Genomic DNA, 20,131 nt, shown 5'->3' on the forward strand with positions numbered 1-20,131 from the left:
TTATTATTATTATTATTTTTTTTTTTTTGAGACAGAGTCTCGCTCTGTAGCCCAGGCTGGAGTACAGTGGTACAGTCTCAGCTCACTGCAACCTCCACTTCCCGAGTTCAAGCAGTTCTCATGCCTCAGCCTCCCAAGTAGCTGGGACCATGGATGTGTGCCACCACACCTGGCTAATTTTTGTATTTTCATAAAGATAGGGTTTCACTGTGTTGGCCAGGCTGGTCTTGAGCTCTTGGCCTCAAGTAGTCCACCCATCTCGGCCTCCCCAAGTACTGGGATTACAGGCGTGAGCCACCGCACCCAGCCACAAACAATATATTCAAAAGAAGTCTGAATATATTTCTGTTTCTGAAAGTATTAACCCTGAGTTGAAGGATAACCAGATACTGAATTTTGATAGGTACCACAGGTTTGCTTTCGGAAGAAAAGCAACATAAATAATCTGTTTTAGTAACCATTCGTCAGTGTCTGTTTTACCATAGTCTTACCAACTTAGGTGTTATCAGCGTTTCAATTTTTAACATCTGATAAATGCGAAATACTGTCTTTTTCTAGTTTTTTTCTGATTTTTAATGAATTTGATAATTATTTTAAAACATTTTTTTGTTTGTATTTCTTCTGTGAAATCCTTAGTTTTTACTCATTTCTGTTCAATTACTTATCTTTTCACATTGATTCTGTTTAAGTATTAAGGATATTAACCCTTCCTTGCATATTGCAAACACTTTTGCCTAGCATATTTCTTTTCGTTTTTGAAATAGTACATTACAAAACTGTTAAGAGTTTTAGTCGATTCTCACTTCTGTGGTTTGTTTCTTATTAGAATGGCACTCTTCACCTTATAATTTTTTTAATTCTCTTATTTTTTAAGAATGTTTGTAGTTTTATTTTTTATATTTATCTCTTTATCTCTTCACACAGCTTTAAAGTTGTGTTTGTTGCTAGTTAGGATCTAAGTATATTTTATCATATCTTTTGCCTAACAGTCATTTATTAAATATTAAATAATCAGTCTATTCTGTCTGTTCCTCAGTGACTTGAAATTGCTACCCTTAGCATTAAATTGAGTGTGTTTCTGGACTCCAGTTTTTCTTTCTATTGATGTATTATTTTTCCCCACATCTGTCACGTACTAAGCTATTCAACTTCCCTAAGCTTGTTTCCTTATAATACAAGGGAAATAATGATAACATCTATGTTGTAGGGTTGTGAGGAATAATGACATTAAGCACTCCCCACATGCCTTTGTAATAATACATGCTCAATAAATGTCTGTTACTGCTATTGTTGTCTTTTGCTTTTTTTCTGTTTGTTTTTTGAAACAGCATTTCCCTCTTCTTGCCAGGCTTGAGTGCAGTGGCACAATCTCGGCTCACTGCAACCTGCACCTTCCTGGCTCAGCGATTCTCCTGCCTCAGCCTCCCGAGTAGCTGGGATTACAGGCATCCACCATCACACCCAGATGATTTTTTTGTATTTTTAGTAGAGATGGAGTTTCACTATGTTAGCCAGGCTGGTCTCTATCTCCTGACCTCAGGTGATCCACCTGCCTCAGCCTCCCAAAGTGCTGGGATTACAGGCATGAGCCACCATGCCCAGCCTTTTTTTTTTTTTTTTTTAATTATTATTATTACATTACTGTTACTCTTGTGAGAATGACACCATTTTAATTTCTTTGGTTTCATGGATTAGTTGGCACCTGGTAGATAGAGTAAATGCACCCCATTTCATTCCATTGTTCTTTTGCCAGATAACAATGCCATCATAATTTCTCTCCCAGATGAACTTGAGAGCCAACTTAATTCCCCTACAACCCTGTTGAAACACAACAAACCAAAACAGCTTGTTTACTTCGTTGGGATTACATCTTAGTATGTAGGTTGATTTGGTAAGAATTGAGTAAGAAGATGTAAAATCTTAATAAGTGGTAATTTTCTGTGGTTTGCTTCGTATTTGGCAGTTATCAGATTTCCAAAACAGATTATACACTGATTATTTAAAATGAGAAGAAACAAAATTGTTTTCAAGGCTGGCATGGAGCAATCACATTTTATGCCTAATAATCATTTCAGAACTTTCGCAGAATGAGGATAGTCCATCTGTGAGTGATAATGTATTGATAATTTAGGTGATTATGCTTCTAATGAAGTAAAATTTTAGAAGCTTTACAAAGGGGCCTGTTCGCCTGTTCAGGCACTGGGCACTTACAGGAGTGCTGTTCACAATGTGATTCATGGGCCAGTGCCTGTCCACAAGAGTGTGCACAAAGTGGATATAGAAATTAAACGTAAGCATTGGGTTTGTAGCAATTGACAGAGTAATTTATATGTTCACGCTGAGAGTTTTTAAAATATTAATTTATATTTTGTATGTCATTTAAATTTTTCTATTATTATTCTGGAATAGGTTGGAAACAAATGCAAATGAAATAAAACACAACACTGGTTCTTCATCACAGACAGCTTGAGAAGCACTTATTTAGAATACTTCAGGCTGTGAGGAGTAGGAATCCTCACCTTGAATTGACTTAGACAAGTTTTTCCCCCCAAGCCTCATGTATGTTTCTGCATAATGACCATTTTTCTGTTCCAATAACTTTGTTATTTTATGTTATTATTGTTATTTACTTTCATTAGTTTGTCTGTGTCTGTCTGCCAGATTTGCTAGATTGTTTTTTAGAAAGGTTCTATCAGTTTGCCTTCCTTGCAGCAGTTTTTGGAATGCCTTTTCTTAGCACTCTGGACAGCCAAAATTTAGGAGTGTTGTATTTAAAAAATCTTTGCTAATTTGTTGTTAGTAAATCATGTATCAGCATATTTTGAATTTTCCATTTTTAATGTAGCTGACCAGTTTTCCATGTCAATTTGTTATGTTTTTATTTTTCTATGTGATTTGTGGCACTTTATTCATTTACCACTTGGAATCTTGGTGTTTTGATGATCTATTTGCTTGTTTATATGTACATATGTATTAACCCTTTGTCCACTAATACAAATGTTTAGTAAGTCACATTTTACTTAACTGCCATTAATGTTATGGTAATACTATATTTTAAAAAGTGTTTAAATCTTCACCTGTTATTTCTTCCATTGTGTTTAAATGTAGAACATCCTCTCTCAACAAAAGATTTAGCAAATATTGATGCTCTTTTAAAAACGAGAAATTTCAAGGGAGTGAATTTTACCATTTGTTTCTGTGTTTGTTTTTTAATCTGTCTGAAGCATGTTTTGTTGTATGCATGGAGTAAAGATGTACATTATTTTATTTCTCTTCAGGTGGCTAATTATCACCAGTGTGACTGGATTAATCCTATCTTTTCTGACTGATTTATCATGTAATAAGTTCAGATTTGGGATTTTTTTCCCCTATGGATCTGCCTTCATAGTAGATTGTTTCTACATATTGTAGGCTTTTAATATCTGACAAAAACATCCCTGTGCTCCCAGTCTTTTTCAAAATGCTCCTTATTACTTTTACTTGCTTTTTCCACGTGAATGTTTGTATCATTTTTAGTAGTATTCTGATTTATGTTTGAGAACTAAGATGAAGAAACTTAACGGTTTTTGTTTTGATTCTGAAAAATATTTATGTGGCAAAATGATACTAGCTACCATTTGAAATGAATGTATGCTTCTAATATAGTATATTTCTCTTCTCATTTCACTTATCTCACATTTCTATATCTATTGACAAGTTCTCTTGTCAGTACGAAGAACACTTAAATGTCAGTATTTCTCCATTTTACCAATTTGAAAAAATATACATGTATAAGATTTGTAAATATGTATATTTATATATTTATTGATAATTTCCTTTCTTGACTTAATGAAACTCATACTTCATGCTAAATTCACTGCAATTTAGTTAAAAATTTATCTCTGACATATAGTTAAAATTAACTTTATTTTAGGCTTTTTCCCCCTTTTAAGTTAATTTTAACTATATGTCAGAGATAAATTTATGGGGAAAAAAGAAAAATGACTTCCTATTTCATTTCCTCCAGTCATTTTTACTTTGATTATATTTGTGCTTTTAGAAAAAAAATGTATTTTACATGTATGTATTCCTTAAAGCAACTCTTTAACATCTGATCAAGTCGGCTTCATCCCTGGGATGCAAGGCTGGTTCAACATACGCACATCAATGTAATCCATCACATAAACAGAACCAAAGACAAAAACCACATGATTATCTCAATAGGTGAAGGAAAGGCCTTCAATAAAATTCAACACCCCTTCATGCTAGAAACTCTCAATAACACTCCATTACCATATTATTCATATTATTTAGCTTCTGTTTTAGAAGGGCTTGCTGATCTTTTTAAATGTAAACTCTTAATCTCATGCATAAATTCTACCTGCTGTATTACAATGAATAGTCATCCGACCTTTGCTTTAACACCTCAGTCTCTCATTCCCCTTCCCTTTTTTGTTTTTCAGGTGGCTTTATTTAAAAAAAAAAAAAAAAAAAAAAAATCCTGTAATTGAGATGAACTCTGATATCTTTTGCTCTAAGAATGCTCCTTTTTCTGCTCTGTGCCTAAACATGGACTCTGTTCTTTGTTACCTTGTAATTATGTCAGACTACAGCCATCATGCTCCCTCAAAGTCTTCTCCTCCTATCCTAGGCAAACTCTTCTGAATTTTCATAAAGTGGGTGACAGCTTTAAATGAAACATGTAATCGCTAAATAAGTACAGCATGCTAGATATTCCCTGATCACTGCTTGAAATGAGGACTTATTATTTGTCTCTTGACAAAATAGTGCTTCATAGCTCCTTTCTGAGTTCTCAGAGCACACGGTTATATGAACTGGAATTTACTTTCTCTAAATCATCTTATTTTTATTTAGCTTTTAGTACTTTGAAAATATTTTAGCTTTGCTACATCCGAGGAATTTTTCTGTCAAATAATTGCCTGTCAAATAATGTTTCTTTCTCACCACCACAAAGACTTCCTGTAAACTGCTTTATTAACCTGTAACCTGCTTTATTAACCTGTAACCTTCCTTACCAAACTCCAGTCTTCTCTTAAGTAATCTCTATTCTTTTTCTACTCCGCATCAGACTGTTTTGGTACACTCGTATTTATATTTATAAATGTTAAGTAATTTTCCTTCTCATAAATTTTCAAAGACCTCATTCCATGGCAAGATAAAATCATTGTCATCATTCTGTGTTTTTAAAATTTATCCTGTTTTAGATATGGCCACTTGTGATTGGGTGACTAGCCATGGAACTTTAAGTAAGTTGCTTAACCTCTTTGTGCCTTGGGTTCGTTTTATACAGAAGATTAGGTAGAATAATTTCAGCAGTGTTCTTCTCAGATTTATTGCCTGAAGCTCATCTACAGATACACCTGAATGTCCTGGTAATGATGTGGAAGTGAATAATCCCAGTAAGTTTTTTTTTAAAGAAAAGAGGCTTGAAAAAATTATCTGAGCTTTACAACTTGATGTTATGAGATACATATAGATAGTAAAATGGTTACTCTAGTGGAGCAAGTTAACATACCCATTATCTCACGTAGTTAAATTTTTTGGCTACAAGAGCAGTTAAAACCTATTTAACAAAAATCTCGAATACAGTACATTTTCATTAGCTACAGTCCTCATATTGTACTTCAGTGTCTACTTCTCTAGACTTGGTCATCTTGCGTATCTGCTACTTTGTATTCTTTGAATATGTCTATTTTCTCTTTCTCCTCCCTCCTTTCCTCCCCCACCCCACAGCCATAACTACTGGTTTGTCCTCTAGCTTTGTATATTTGACCTTGACCTATTTTTGTTTCTGTGTTTTTTGGTTTTTTTTTTTTTTTTTTTTTTGAGACCTGGAAGACATTATGCTTAATGAAATAAGCCAGACACAGAAAAATATTACATCATTTTACTTATGTGTGGAATTATGAAAAAGAAACATTTTTTTTAATGCCACAGAGAGAATGCAGTTTATAAATACAGCTTCCAAAGTTTCTTAAGGCTTTTCTTCAGGCCTATCCCTGGAAAGTTTGAGAAGAATGTGATCTTGTGACCCATACTGGAGGGCATTAGTCCTTTTTTGTCAAAAAATGCTATTGAAGTTGAATGAAGACGTCATAATGGAAGCTTATTTAAAAACCTACTTAAGCGGAAAGTACTTTACTAAAATAGGTTATGTTTGATGTAATTTAATAAATAAAAATGGTCAGATTCAGAAATTTCTCATGTATAGGTAATCGGATAATTGAATAATTGTTTACTGGAATTAGGCTAATGGTGCTAAGAATGACTTGAAACCATGTTATGTGAGATTTATTAAGGATATTATGCACGTGTCACTTGCCTGCATGCATTTCTCTTGTGATTTGCTAAAAAGGGAAGCATATGCTTGAATAATATGTTCTCATGCTGAGAGACTTAATTATTTTTCATGATGGGTTCCAGCTGAAAAGAAAATGTTTCACAAATTGGCAGCAGCATGAATTTATATTGTCAGCTAGTACACTCTGCTAGCCTGTGTCACCAAATGCTGCTTCTCTTCTATACCCCTTATAATAATGTGTGCCATCACTTTGTAAGCATCTGCTACGATACTTTGGAAGAATGCCCCTTGAGAGAAATTAGGAATTGTCCACCCAGTTAACTTAAAGCTACATATTTCAAGTTAAGGAGATTCTTGGTTAAGAAAGAAACTTCACATCTGGGTTTGTTTGTTTATTGTGTTTTTTTAAAAATTGTGTTATTACTTGAAAACTGGAGTTATGTTATCCAGTATGGTATCTACTATCCGCATGTGGCTACTGAACCCTTAAAATGTATCTACTCTGAATTGAAATGGGCTGTTTGCATAAAATACACACCAGATTTTTTAATATGTATGAAAAAATATGAAATATAATTGTATATTTATTACATATAAATGAATTGATATTTTTATACATAGGTTAAGTAATACTGTTGAAAATCATTTCACGTAGCTTTAAAAAAAGCTTTTACAAATGTAGCTATTAGAAAATTTAGATTGTATTAGTGGTGCACGTTATATTTCTCTTGGACCCCACACTGATTTAGAGTGGTTGATTACTTGTGGATCAGAATAACCAAATATGAGTAGCCTCAAATTTTAAGCAAAGTTTAATTAACTTTATATAAAGTATCTTTTCATTTAGAAAATTTTACATACTGTCTTCTATATATATCATGAGGATTTCTACTCCAAAGCTGTGCTTATTTTGTTTTCTATGCCTGGATTAGCAAAACACCTGCTCCCAACTTCTGCCCCATTGATTTTAAAGTGGCCATACTTAAAATCTCCTGAAAATCTCACACCATTGTATGAAACTAGTCTTCTGGTCTTGCCCACTCCACATTGATTTCTCCCTGCTCTGAACTTATTTTGCAACTATAAGGTATATCAGAAAGTTAACACTTAGTTCAATTCTATCTCTAATCTTTAAAAGTTGTGTTTCTTAGTTTAGAAAACATTTTAAGGAGACAGGAAGAAGACATAGGTTCTTCTTCTGTTTTCTCAAAAATGACCATCTTCAATACACAAAAAAACTGTGAGTGGATAATTGGTTAATGTCCCCTTTATGAGCTGGAACCTAAGTTATTCTTCCAGCTTCCTAGTGCCTTGACAGATAGTACTGACACCACAAAACATAGACGTATGATGTATGATTATTGTCTTTTGGTCAACCCAATTTTTAAGTGGTGCCTTAAAGAAAGAAAAGTAATGACACTTTAATAAAAACAGAGGAAATTCACGATTGCCATTTTTTTTTTTTTTAACTCTATAATTGTCTCCTTTGTACTTTCTATCTCAAACATATCCCCATTTACTTAAAAAAATGTCCTTTGAATGTTCAGGATGATGCACGCCAACTCTTTGTGCTAGCTGGAGCTGCCGAAGAAGGCTTTATGACTGCAGAACTTGCTGGAGTTATAAAGAGATTGTGGAAAGATAGTGGTGTACAAGCCTGTTTCAACAGATCCCGAGAGTACCAGCTTAATGATTCTGCAGCGTAGTAAGTAATCATAACTTCAGAACTAAACTATCATGAATAATTACTTGCAAGTCAAATGTACTTCCAAGTCAATTTTATTGCAGAATTGGCTGACACGTTCTTGTACAACTTAGGATATTCAAGATGACAATATTTTAAAACTTTATCTGTCTTATGTGTGTTGTGTGTGTGTAGATAGCAGTGTTATTTCCTGTGTGTTCAGTAGTGTCTCAAGAGACTCATGATATGTAACTCTAATTGAAACATGCAGAATGGTACCTTTTCCAATATATTTTCAAGAAAGTAGTTGGAAGTTTCCAAAATCCACTCTGAATTGGGGTGTATAAGTTTACTTGGAGCTATCTTGAGAGTGTAACTGATTTGAGTTCTTTTCATTATGCTAGCAGTGCCTGAGAAGAGTTACTTGTTCAATGACAGGTACTATAAGTAGGGATTTTTTTGGAAAGAGTGCATGATGACTCCAAGATATTTTTTCAGTAAGTACAATAGCTCTGTATTTGAAAATTGTCAGTTGTGTGTGTGCCCTGTTGTATTTGACACAGTTTCCAGATACTTCAGTTTTTTGGAAGAAAAATCTGCCCTGAATTTTCAGGTGGCGGCCCCAGAAAGTTTGCAAAACAAGTTGTGATAAAAACCTAATCAGGGAAGCTGGGTGAGGTGACTCATTGCTTGTAATCCCAGCACTTTGAGAGGCCAAGGTGGGCAGATCTCTTGAGCCCAGGTATTTGAGACCAGTCTGGGTAACTTAGCGAGACTCCCTCCCCCCTATCTCTACAAGAAATACAAAAATTATCCAGTCATGATGGTGCACACCTGTGGTCCCAGTTACTCAGTGGGGCTGAGACAGGATGATTGCTTGAACTCAGGAGTTTGAGTTTGCAGTGAGCCATGATTGTACCACTGCACTCCAGCCTGTAGATGCATCGAGGCCCTGTCTCAAAAAAATAAAAAATAAAAACCTAATCAGGGAGCTTTCTGTTTGGTGATCTCCATAGTACAACACCAAAAACAAACAACAAAATTTAAAATTTACCACACATACTCAAAAATTCTTATATGATATGTATTAGGCATTAATTGCTCTTAAAATCTATGTTGTACATTTGTTTCACTTTCCAGGATTTTTCCATTTTCTTGACACAGCTGTTGGCTGTTAGGGGCACAAGTAAGGATTAGATAGATGACAGATTTTGAAAGGTCTAAGTGAATGCATGCACTTTGCCACAATGAATAAATAAATGAGGTGTGGCTCCTGAAGAGCGAATTATATTATTTGTTTAGCCTCAGCATAGGTACTATATGTTATGTGATTTAGTGTGTTTAAGAAATAATATTGTATCACCCACATCAATCTTTATAACCCTGTATTTCTTAATCTATATTTTTAACATTTTAACCTTATGTAATATTATTACATAAGGTTAACCTTATGTAATATTATTACATATGGTTACATATATTACATAAGGTTACATATATTAATATATGTAACCATACATATGGTTACATATATTACATAAGGTTACATATAACCTTATGTAATATTATTATTATTACATAACCTTAACCTTATGTATTATTACGTGGTTTATACGTGTGTATATAACATAAACACGTTGAATATGTAGCCCATCTCTCCAACTGGTATCATATCCTATACAAAGAAATATTCCTTGACCCACTGAGTTGGTCCTTGCTCTCCAGTTTTAGGTACTCCTAATGTACTTTTTTTCAGCTTTACATTTATTTTGAGGTTATTTTATTTCTATTTATGTCGTGAATATTTGATTATTTTCTGTCTCTGCTGTTACATTGTAAATTCAGTAATGTGTTTTTACCTAATGTATTCCCACAGCCTGACACAGTCAGCACTCAATATGATCTTGTTTAATAATGAATAAATTCATAAACCAGACATCACAGAGGAGACAAATTAGAAAAAATACTTATAGGAAGAACACAACTCTTAAACCATATTTGCTTTGACACCACCAGCATCTGCAGAGATTTAAGTGGGAGTCACTATTATGAGAAGATTGCTTTGAGTGGAGCCCAGCAAAAGGAGCTTTTTCAGTAATTAAGGGGTGCTACTTGGGAATGACAGATTGAAGTTCTCTTTCTCACTATATGTGGGAACTTCCAGACCCCCTCAGTCTCTTGTCCAGTACTCTCTCCTGTGCACACTACTTGAAAATGAGTTAACAAAAACACAGTCTGGGCATTGGTGGCTCATGCTTTGTAATCCCAGCATTTGGGGAGGCTGAGGTGAGAGGATCGCTTGAGCCCAGGAATTCCAGACCAGCCTGAGCAACATACTGAGACCTTGTCTCTACAAAAAGTAAAAACAAAAAATTTAGCCAGGCATGGTGGCCCATCCCTTATAGTCCTCGCTTCTTGAGAGACTGAGTCAGGAGAATCACCCAAGCCCAGAAGGTTGAGGCTATAGTGAGCTATGACTGCACAGCTGCATTCCAGCTTGGGTGACAGAGCAGGACCATGTCTCAAAGAAAAATAAAATAAAATTATAAAATGAAAAATACATTGCTTTAGTTTTACATTATTTTATTCTAATAGTTGTGACCTTGAGATGGCACTAATGTGGCTGCTTTTTAGGAATGAAGAAAGTCATAGAAACATTTTTCTCCATAGTTATTAGAGGGCATCTTGATCTATGAGTTCTTGACTGGGGATGCTAAGATGCAGTCAAGTTGCCCATTAGGACTGACTCCCCACCAATTCACACTTTAAATTTGTAATCATTTAGAGCAATCAGAATTTTTCGCAGTGCCTGCTTTCCTTCTTTGTCTTATTGAAATATTATTTTTAGAGATTTTTTTGAACTGTAGCAGTTTTTTGTTTTGTTTTGTTTTTGTTTTTGTTTTTTTAGTTTTTTGAGACAGAGTCTGGCTTTGTTGCCAGGCTGGAGTACAGTGGCACGATCTTGGCTCACTGCAACCTCGGCCTCCCAGGTTCAAGCGATTGTCCTGCCTCAGCCTCTCGAGTAGCTGGAATTACAGGCACACACCACCACGCCCAGCTAATTTTTGCATTTTTAGTAGAGATGGCATTTCACCATGTTGGCCAGGATGGTCTCCATCTCCTGACCTCGTGATCTGCCCACCTCAGCCTCCCAAAGTGCTGGGATTACAGGCGCAAGCCACCGTGCCCGGCGAACTGTAACAGTTTTAAGCAAAGAAATCTGTGAGTAATCAAAGAACATTTTAAATAAGAGTAGCTCATTATTTTAAAGAGGCAGTAAAATCTTGCCATGGCTTGTTTGATTTGTAAAGTAGGATTTTCTTACAGTAAAGTAGAACATTTGGAATTAAAAGCACAGAGAAAGTACTGGAGTATTATCACCAGTGTGATAAGATTCTCTTAAATTCAGTGAATATAGTACAGGTAACTCAGGCTGTCATCTCTTTATGTGTTCTAGTATAATTACCACATACATACACTTGACTGTCTAAAACATTTTTTATTTCTAAGTTATCAGTCACCTTATAGCTCTCGTAATAAAAGCACTGCGGTGATGCTCTCTACATTCAGCTGACCTTAGGACTCATTCCAAACTCCTGGTTTAAGGCTTTGTATAGCTTACTAGTGGCTTTGCTCTCCAAGAAAGAACATGCAACCGTTCTCATCTCCATACTAATTTACAGCTTCTCCTGGGGCAGTGTATTCCTTTTCTTCCATCCCTGTTATTCTGTTTACACCCCTCAGTATCCATGAATCCTTCTTTAATCACCTAGGTCCACATTAATCTCTCCATTACCTGTACTTTCTGTGAATTACTGACTATACCGTATAATTTGACAGAAAATAACTTACTCTTTTACATTGCATGGTATGATACCACTACATTTTATATCACAACATATGTAGCACCAGTGGCAGAGAGTATTACATGAGTGACTCAAACATGTATTGATTTAGAGAGCAGTAACATGCAGCGTAGAGGAGTATGTGCTGTTTTCCTGTATGTAACATAAGACTGGTTGAAAAGAAACATCTCATTCAGCCTTTGGGCAGAGCTCTTTCATCACTACTTGCTCCAAAATTAAGACTTTAAAAATCTTCAGTAAAAAAGAGTAATGTCTGGATCATAAACACAGTGCTATATCCAAAAACTGTGATAAAGAATTCTAAGAAACAAACTCATGGTGTGTACTAGCTTTTTTTTTTTTTAAGTTATTCTTTTTCCTTTGAATTACTGATAACTGTCCCTCAGAAATAAAGTACATATTTAAAAAATACTAAAAGAGCTTTGTGGTTGCAGAGGTGTAAACATTTTTATTTCCATGGGAGTTATATAAGAAAATACAAACTTAAACTCGTTTGTGTCTTTACACAGAATTTTAAAAACTTTTAGTGATTTCAGATTATCGCTTATATTGCAGTGTGTTTTAATTTTTGTTTTGGATGATCTTTATTGGCTATATTTAACATGTTGTTTTGTTTAATTTTTTCAGCTATTTGAATGACTTGGACAGAATAGCTCAGCCAAATTACATCCCGACTCAACAAGATGTTCTCAGAACTAGAGTGAAAACTACAGGAATTGTTGAAACCCATTTTACTTTCAAAGATCTTCATTTTAAGTGAGTAGCTTTGAAATATATGCTTTCTAAATTTAGATATAAAACACATTGCTTTAGAAATAAAAGGTATAATAAAAGTTGACAACATTTTTACAGTCGGAAATTACAATTGGAAAAAAACTTTCTTCAGATGATTGTGCAAAATAATTTTTGGGTGAAGTCAAAAAAAGCATTCCTAAGTGGAATATTTTTATTTAAGAAAATCTATCCAGGCAAATTCCATTTTGCCTGTAGTTTTTACAGTGATTCAAACAAAATAGTTTTTGGCTTTTATTTCTAAATAGAAAATTCTGCTCTAATGTACTGTTTTCGGAAAGTGTTGCCATCTATTTTTAGGTAAAAAGAGAGCAAGTTTTACTGATAGTATAAATGCTTATTTATGGAAATACTAAGAGCACCTTTAACAATTTTTTCATGAACAGTTTTCTTCCTAGGGAACTTTCCTTCCCTGTGAAGGTAGTCCTTATCCGCTATTTCATCATCAGAAATACTCATTTAAAGTGTACTGAATATCCACTTACTGAGGTCTGAGCAGAAAAGCACTGAATTGTGGTCTTTAGAAATGCAAGGGGTCTTGGAGTGGATGTTTTTCCAGTTCCCTCATTTTATGATGAACGAGGCTCAGGAAAGTTTAGTAAAACATCATATTCAAATTTACAAAACTACTTTTCTCTTTTTCCAGTAAATAACAGTTTCCAAGGTATGAGGAAAACTGTTGGACTTAGACACAACCAAATATGATATCTTCATTTGCAGAGCCTTGTTTTATTATACAGCCTTCCTGGTCAGTTACTTTCATCTGTTTCCCTTCCAGGTCATCCGCTAGTCGTTTCCATGACTGACTTCTTCTAAAATGCTCCACTTACTCATTTCATTGTTCACTCAAACAAAATTGCCTTTAAGTCTGTACTGTTATTCATCATTTCTGTTAAAGTAATAGTAAAATCATGAAAAGAGAAAGTATGTAGCCTGTGTAAAGATATATTCATTAATAAGATAACATCATGGGATATTCTACTGAAACAAAACTTCTGTATTGTCATAGACATCTAAGACCACTGTAGTGTTACTTGATGTTAAAAATACTCATTAACAAATACAGATGTTCTTTTTTTCCTTCTTAGTATTTTTTATTTCGGTACATTGAAGCCAAATAAAGAGGCAGAAGTTCTTTTTTTAAAATCTGCTAGTTTCTTATAATTCACATTCATTTAAAATGTCACATGTCCTAAGTGCCAGTTGAGTGTTCAGCTGAAGGAACACCAAACACAAAGCTGTTGAATAGCTTTGGGAGGCCCTTCTGAAGTAAATGACTAATTTATATGAATATAATAGAGTCACATTATTCATACAGTATTAAAACCTATGCATGTCCTACACCACATATTCACTAGTAAATATTCCTGGAAATAATAAAAATGCTAGAATTAAGTGAGTTGTAGACTTACAGGGATTTTGTTGTTGTTGTTCTTTTAAGTTTAACAGATAGGGATATTTTTGTTTGTTTTTAACCCAGCAAGGTTAAGATTGATTTTAAGATTGCCACTGTAGTCATGGGCATCAAGTAGATGTCATCTCACAGCTGCAGAGCTTTATAGATATGTTGACCCGAATTGAGCACACTCCAGTTGTCACTGCAGGAGATTGGATTAGAAAAGGTGTTTATGATCTGTTTTTTTAAGGAAAATTTTAATATTTCATGTTTTTCTAAATTTCAACTTTTAAATACAGTGAAGGGTTAGATAAATCATTTGTTATCAGTTTGTGATTTTTTCTTAAGATTATGTTTAGTGGAGGTTTTTGGTGTCTTTGTAGAAATTCACACTTTATAAGACTGTGTCTATATCTCCTTAACTTTTACCCAACTCCATCTCCACAATACCAAAAAGAATTTTTTAAAAGATTACACAAGCAAAAGAACAATAAACTTATATTATTCTGTTTGCCAAAAAGTAATTTGTCTGCATTTGGTTTGCAAATGGAGTGTCCCATATCGTTATTGAAATTATTTTGTCTTTTTTATCTTCACTAAAAATTACAGGATTCAACATAATCATTCTAAATAAATCTTTACTGTGAATTACGGATTAGGCTTTGCTTCATCTAACTTTATTACTCTGAAATGGTCATGATAATAAAGCAGAATTTCTAAAATCATCTTGGAAAAAAGGTTCCTAGTGAGAGAAAAAATAGTTATCGGTTCATCTCATAAAGAAATCTCACTGTTAGAAGTAGTGAGCACTGTTAAATTATATGCAACAGTACTTCTGATTGCTTCCATAAGTATTTTATATTTAATACATTTGTTGCTATCACTTGTCACTGATTTACAGGTGGTTCATGTAATTGAATTTTCCAGAAAACTAAAGTTTTATTTCAATTTTCATGACTACTTCTCCCCAAGAAACAAACATTGACCTGCTTTCTTAAACAAAGATATAGGTCATAATTAATTTATCTGGGAACATTAGCTTTGTGCTTTAATACATGCTATGGTTTTTCATATGCTTTTTTTTTTTCATTCTCATTCTTTTCTTAAAAAAGCCCTCTGAACATTTTATGCTACTGTCATTATCTCTTACTGAAATTGTTTTAACTTCTTTTAGTCTGCTTATTACTATTTCCATAATATTAAATAAACAAACTGAGTACTCTGATTTCAAATAATCAGATATGTCTGATCTGGAGAATATCGTCATTTTATCTTAAAACTAAGAAGTGATTTTAATGACAAGGAAATTCACTATTAGATTGGGACTTAGAATTTTTTCTTTAACCTAGTATACCTTAGATTCTGATTTTGGTTTTTGTTCACCTTGTTTTAAAGATTGTGTTCTAAAGCAAACTTAAATTATGTTCAGCTAATGGCTTACAGTAGTCCCCCCTTATTCGAGGGGATATGTTCCAAGACCCTGCATGTATGCTTGAAACTGCTGATAGTACTGAACCTTGTATACACCATGTTTCTTCGTAGACTTACATACCTATGATAAAGTTTATAAATTCAGCACAGTAAGAGACTAACAACTAATAATAACATAGAACAATCATGGCAACATATTATAATTAAAAGGTATGTGAATGTGGTCTCACTTTCTCAAAATACTGTAGTATTTTTGGACCTTGGTTGACCACAGGTAACTGAAACTGCAGGGAGTGAAACCAGGAATAAGGGGGAACTACTGTATTTCTAACCAATATTGTCTGAGGAGAAAATGTGTGGAGTTGGAGTTGCTAAGTAAAGATTCTAGACCTCGGTTCCCCTAATAAGTAGTTGGGTAAACTTGGTTAAGTTTCTTAACAGGCTATTACAGTTTTGCTCTGTGTTAGAGGCTTAAAAATAAAATGAGTTATTGCCTATGAAAAATGTTGTAAAAGTGAGAACTCTATAAATAGTAATAAGTGGCAGAGGCAAATATTAAATCAATTATTTGGTACTTAAGGCAGTCTGATTATATAAAATTCACTTTTCATCTTGTTTAGGTGCACTCTTAAACATTTATTTCAGGACCATAGTTTTCACTTCCCTCCTAGGTTTTTCAAACCTGTCATTTCAGCATCCAGCAAATACTGGGATTGAGTAAAGTTGACTCTCACCATTATCCTTCCACGAGGTTCATTGATCGTACTCCATTTAGGCTTCTTGGTTGAGGTTGATGTATTTAGTTGCTGTTTTTATTCAGTGACTTAAAGATAAACACAGGTTTGTCAGGAACCTCAGATAAACTTTGTCTTATTTTGGATTTTGAATTCTGTTAAATTACTATCATTGCTAGCATATGGTTTCAACTTTGCTTTTTATAGGTTAAATGAGCCTCAGATGAATGAGAGCAGAAATGCATTTAGAATAATTCTACTGGGAATAATTCTACTTGAGTGTGGTCATCACTGAGATATGCTATCTTTTCAGTAAAGTTATTTTCAAATTGTGTTCCTGGGCATTTTTGCAAATGGTAACCCAATTTAAATCATTTTAATTTACTATCATTTATTTTGTTCTTGTTTGATCTTTATTACCCAGCTATGCTTTTTACATCTTAACTCTTTTATTTTGTGGTAGAAACATTTTATTATATAGCTTACCTGAATTTAATGAACAATGGTACCAGCTAAGCCAAAAGAATGAAGCTGCTTAAATGATCATAAAAGTAACAATACTAGTTGATGTACTCAGATTTGGTTTATAGGCCAGTACTGCTCTGTAGGGAAAATTCTTTTTGCCTGGGAATTAAATAGGGACTATTTTAATTAGTGCACCATCTAGATAAATGGAGCCTTTAAAAATGTACCAGTTTGCATAGTGTTTTCATTATATAAGTGGTTATTTCTAGGTTGTATAATGTAGTCTATGCAAATTTTAACTTTTGCTTAACTTTAGAAAATCTTAGAAAAGGAATAGACTATTGTCTTTATATTGTTTGATTTTGCTACTACTTTGTTCAGTAACCTACAGTGGTTCACTATTGTATATTGTATAAAAATTGAGTTATTTTCCATTCTAAATTTTAAGTCCATTCAGTAGGATCACTCATTTATGTCATAGTTCAGTTCTCTCATTTTGTAATGTATCCTGATTTTACTTTGTATGCAAACGTATTTTACCCTATCTGAATTTTATTTGCTTGCCCTACATTTTCTTACCTGAAATGGCTTCTTCTTTACATCAAAGCCTTGCTTATTACTTCTGAGCTAAAATGACATGTTTTAGTAGGAGGAGGGATCTCTGTTCTCTGCCTTCGATGTCTGTGACTGTGGCAAATGGAATATTTACTCTTTGATCTCTGCATTCCCCAGTTGCTTCATGTGACTTCTCAGTGTTTACACATAGTGCGGTCCATTCATTTGTTTGCTTTAATGTTCTAAGTGTTCTCCCGTGTGTTAATGTCTTGTTTTTTGAGGATATTTTTGTTTTTGCTTTTGTTTTAGAGATACTTTCCCTTCAATCAAAAATTTTAAAAACTAGCAGATTTTTTCCCGTTTTGAGAAGTCCAGTTTGTGACATTGTTTTCCTCCCATAAAGTCCTTCTCTCCTTCCTTTTCATCATACATTTCCACAACTATTCAGAGCTTTTTTTGTTAGCATTAAAGAACTTCTCAGAACTTTTTGAACGTTTAATGTGATGTTAACTCATTTCTCCTCTTAACAGAATGTTTGATGTGGGAGGTCAGAGATCTGAGCGGAAGAAGTGGATTCATTGCTTCGAAGGAGTGACGGCGATCATCTTCTGTGTAGCACTGAGTGACTACGACCTGGTTCTAGCTGAAGATGAAGAAATGGCAAGTAGAACTACTTTAAGAGTTGAGCTTGAAACATGAAGAGCTGAAGGTGTTGCCAAGAATTTTTCTGAGAAAAATTCTTAAGAAATTCTTTCTAATGTCTGTAACAATTTGAAAGTACAGGGTCTTTCCTCTAACTTTTCTATTTGCCTAATACAAGAGAAATATACTAGAGAAGCACAGGTGGATCTTGAGGAAAAGGAAAGCATGGAGTCAATCTCAGCTCAAACCTGTAAGCTTAACTATGCATTTCTATATCTGATATCAACATAGCACATGGAAATATATTTACATAGTAGTTCAAAATCCCGTGACTTAATTTGTTACTTCTGTTAGTTTAGTAAATTTTTTTTTTGAGACGGAGTCTCGCTCACTGCAACCTCCACCTCCCAGTTTGAAGCCAGTTCTCCTGCCCCAGCCTCCTAAGTAGCTGGAATTACAGGCACGTACCACCACACCCAGCTGATTTTTGTATTTTTAGTAGAGATGGGATTTTGCCACATTGGCCAGGCTGGTCACAAACTCCTGAACTCAGGTGATCCACCCGCCTCAGCCTCCCAAAGTGCTGGTATTACAGGCCTGAGCCACCGCACCCAGCTAGTAAATCTTTAATATATGTTATACTTTGTTGCTGCCCTGTAATTTTCAGATAGGTTTCAATGTACCATTAATATGGGGGAAATGTTTTTAAATAGAAATGTAAAACTTTGTCATTTTAAGTTAACTTTATTACAAAGTGGGGAAAAAAGAGTAGAAATGTCAGTTTTGTGCAGTTGACCCTTGAACAACAGGGGTTTAAGCTGCATGGGTCCACATATGTGAGAATTTTTTTCAACCACGCACATTCATGGGATGCGAAACCTGAGTATGAAGAAAGTCAACTTTTCCTGTACGTGGGTTCCACAGAACCGCCTGCTGGACTTGAGTATATGCAGATTTTGGTACCCTTGGGGATCTTTGTACTAATCCCCCTGAATATACCGAGAGACGATTATATTTTTAAAATCAAGTGTATGAAATTATAGTGCAATGCAACACCACATGTTCGTTTCTCTCATTTCAGCACTACAAAATGTATCAGTGCCCTCTTTGATGAGCACAGATCCTAGAAGTTCCAGAAACAGGAATTGGAAGTGTCCTTCCAGTATTTATATTTATTGTAATATTTAGAGTAATGGGCGAATTGGATCTTAGCTTGTTCAATTTAATTTTATTAATCTTTAAAAACCTCTGTTTATCTTTTAATGGAAACTTAGATGAAATGAACTCTATGACAATGTCATTTCTTTTCACATGTTCACATTTCACATCCTAGATTATACTGTCCTGTAGCAGGATGTTCCCTGGCACAGAGCATGACATATAGTGGGTACTTAGCAAGTAAAAGTTGAATGCAGAAAGTGATGAAAGATGGTTAGATACTTCTCTCACCTAAAGTGAAAGTGGGTTCTGAAATGACAGAAATGTATTTTTGTGATACGTTATGTATTTTTCAATGACTGAACTCTGTTTTATTATAACACCTATTATTTTTTAAAATACTCCTTAAAAGTCCTTGCTGTTAGTGACAATTGGTTTTCTTTTTTTCTGTTACAGAATCGAATGCATGAAAGCATGAAGTTGTTTGACAGCATATGTAACAACAAGTGGTTTACAGATACATCCATTATACTTTTTCTGAACAAGAAGGATCTCTTTGAAGAAAAAATCAAGAAGAGCCCTCTCACTATATGCTATCCAGAATATGCAGGTATTTTACTTTTCTGGGAATAACTTGTCAAGTTACATATTTCTAATTGAAACTTCCCCTAAGGCAAGAATTCAGTTGTTAATTTAAATCTCTTGGCTTAGTGATTCTTAGACATTTAAGGGATATTATTTATCAAACTGCAGTTGAGCACAAAAATTTCCTTAAGATGTGGAGGAAATTACTGAAAATAATGTATTCGTTTTATGGAAAAACTGTTAGATAATGTTTAGTGATGACTCCAAGTTAAAATACTGGTTTTTAAATCAAGTTAACAGATTTCATATCAGGTACTGTGTGATGTACAATAAATAAGACATGTCTCTGCCCACCATCTAATCTCAAAGACAGACATACTTAAGCAACAAGCAATAGCAGTGCATCCTGCTGCTAAAAAGGAGCATGAACATTATTGTAAGGGGGAAAATGAAGATGGGATCATTGAGGCAGCTAACTCTTCCAGAAGGGCAGGGAAGGTTTCACAAGAAGCCTAAACTTTG

The 20,131-nt window shown here is 34.2% G+C and overlaps 1 protein-coding gene across 1 annotated transcript in view; it reads left to right on the top strand.

The window, feature by feature from the left end:
- GNAI1 (G protein subunit alpha i1) overlaps nt 1-20,131 on the top strand; it is an 82,177-nt gene that overhangs the window by 56,054 nt on the left and 5,992 nt on the right. The window contains exons 4-7 of the mRNA XM_030933179.1: nt 7,849-8,006; nt 12,479-12,607; nt 17,755-17,884; nt 19,481-19,634. Coding sequence (XP_030789039.1) covers nt 7,849-8,006; nt 12,479-12,607; nt 17,755-17,884; nt 19,481-19,634 — 571 coding nt within the window. The remainder of the gene's footprint in view (nt 1-7,848; nt 8,007-12,478; nt 12,608-17,754; nt 17,885-19,480; nt 19,635-20,131) is intronic.

The sequence above is a fragment of the Rhinopithecus roxellana genome, chromosome 6, assembly GCF_007565055.1.
Source record: "Rhinopithecus roxellana isolate Shanxi Qingling chromosome 6, ASM756505v1, whole genome shotgun sequence".
NCBI classification, from domain to species: Eukaryota; Metazoa; Chordata; class Mammalia; order Primates; family Cercopithecidae; genus Rhinopithecus; species Rhinopithecus roxellana.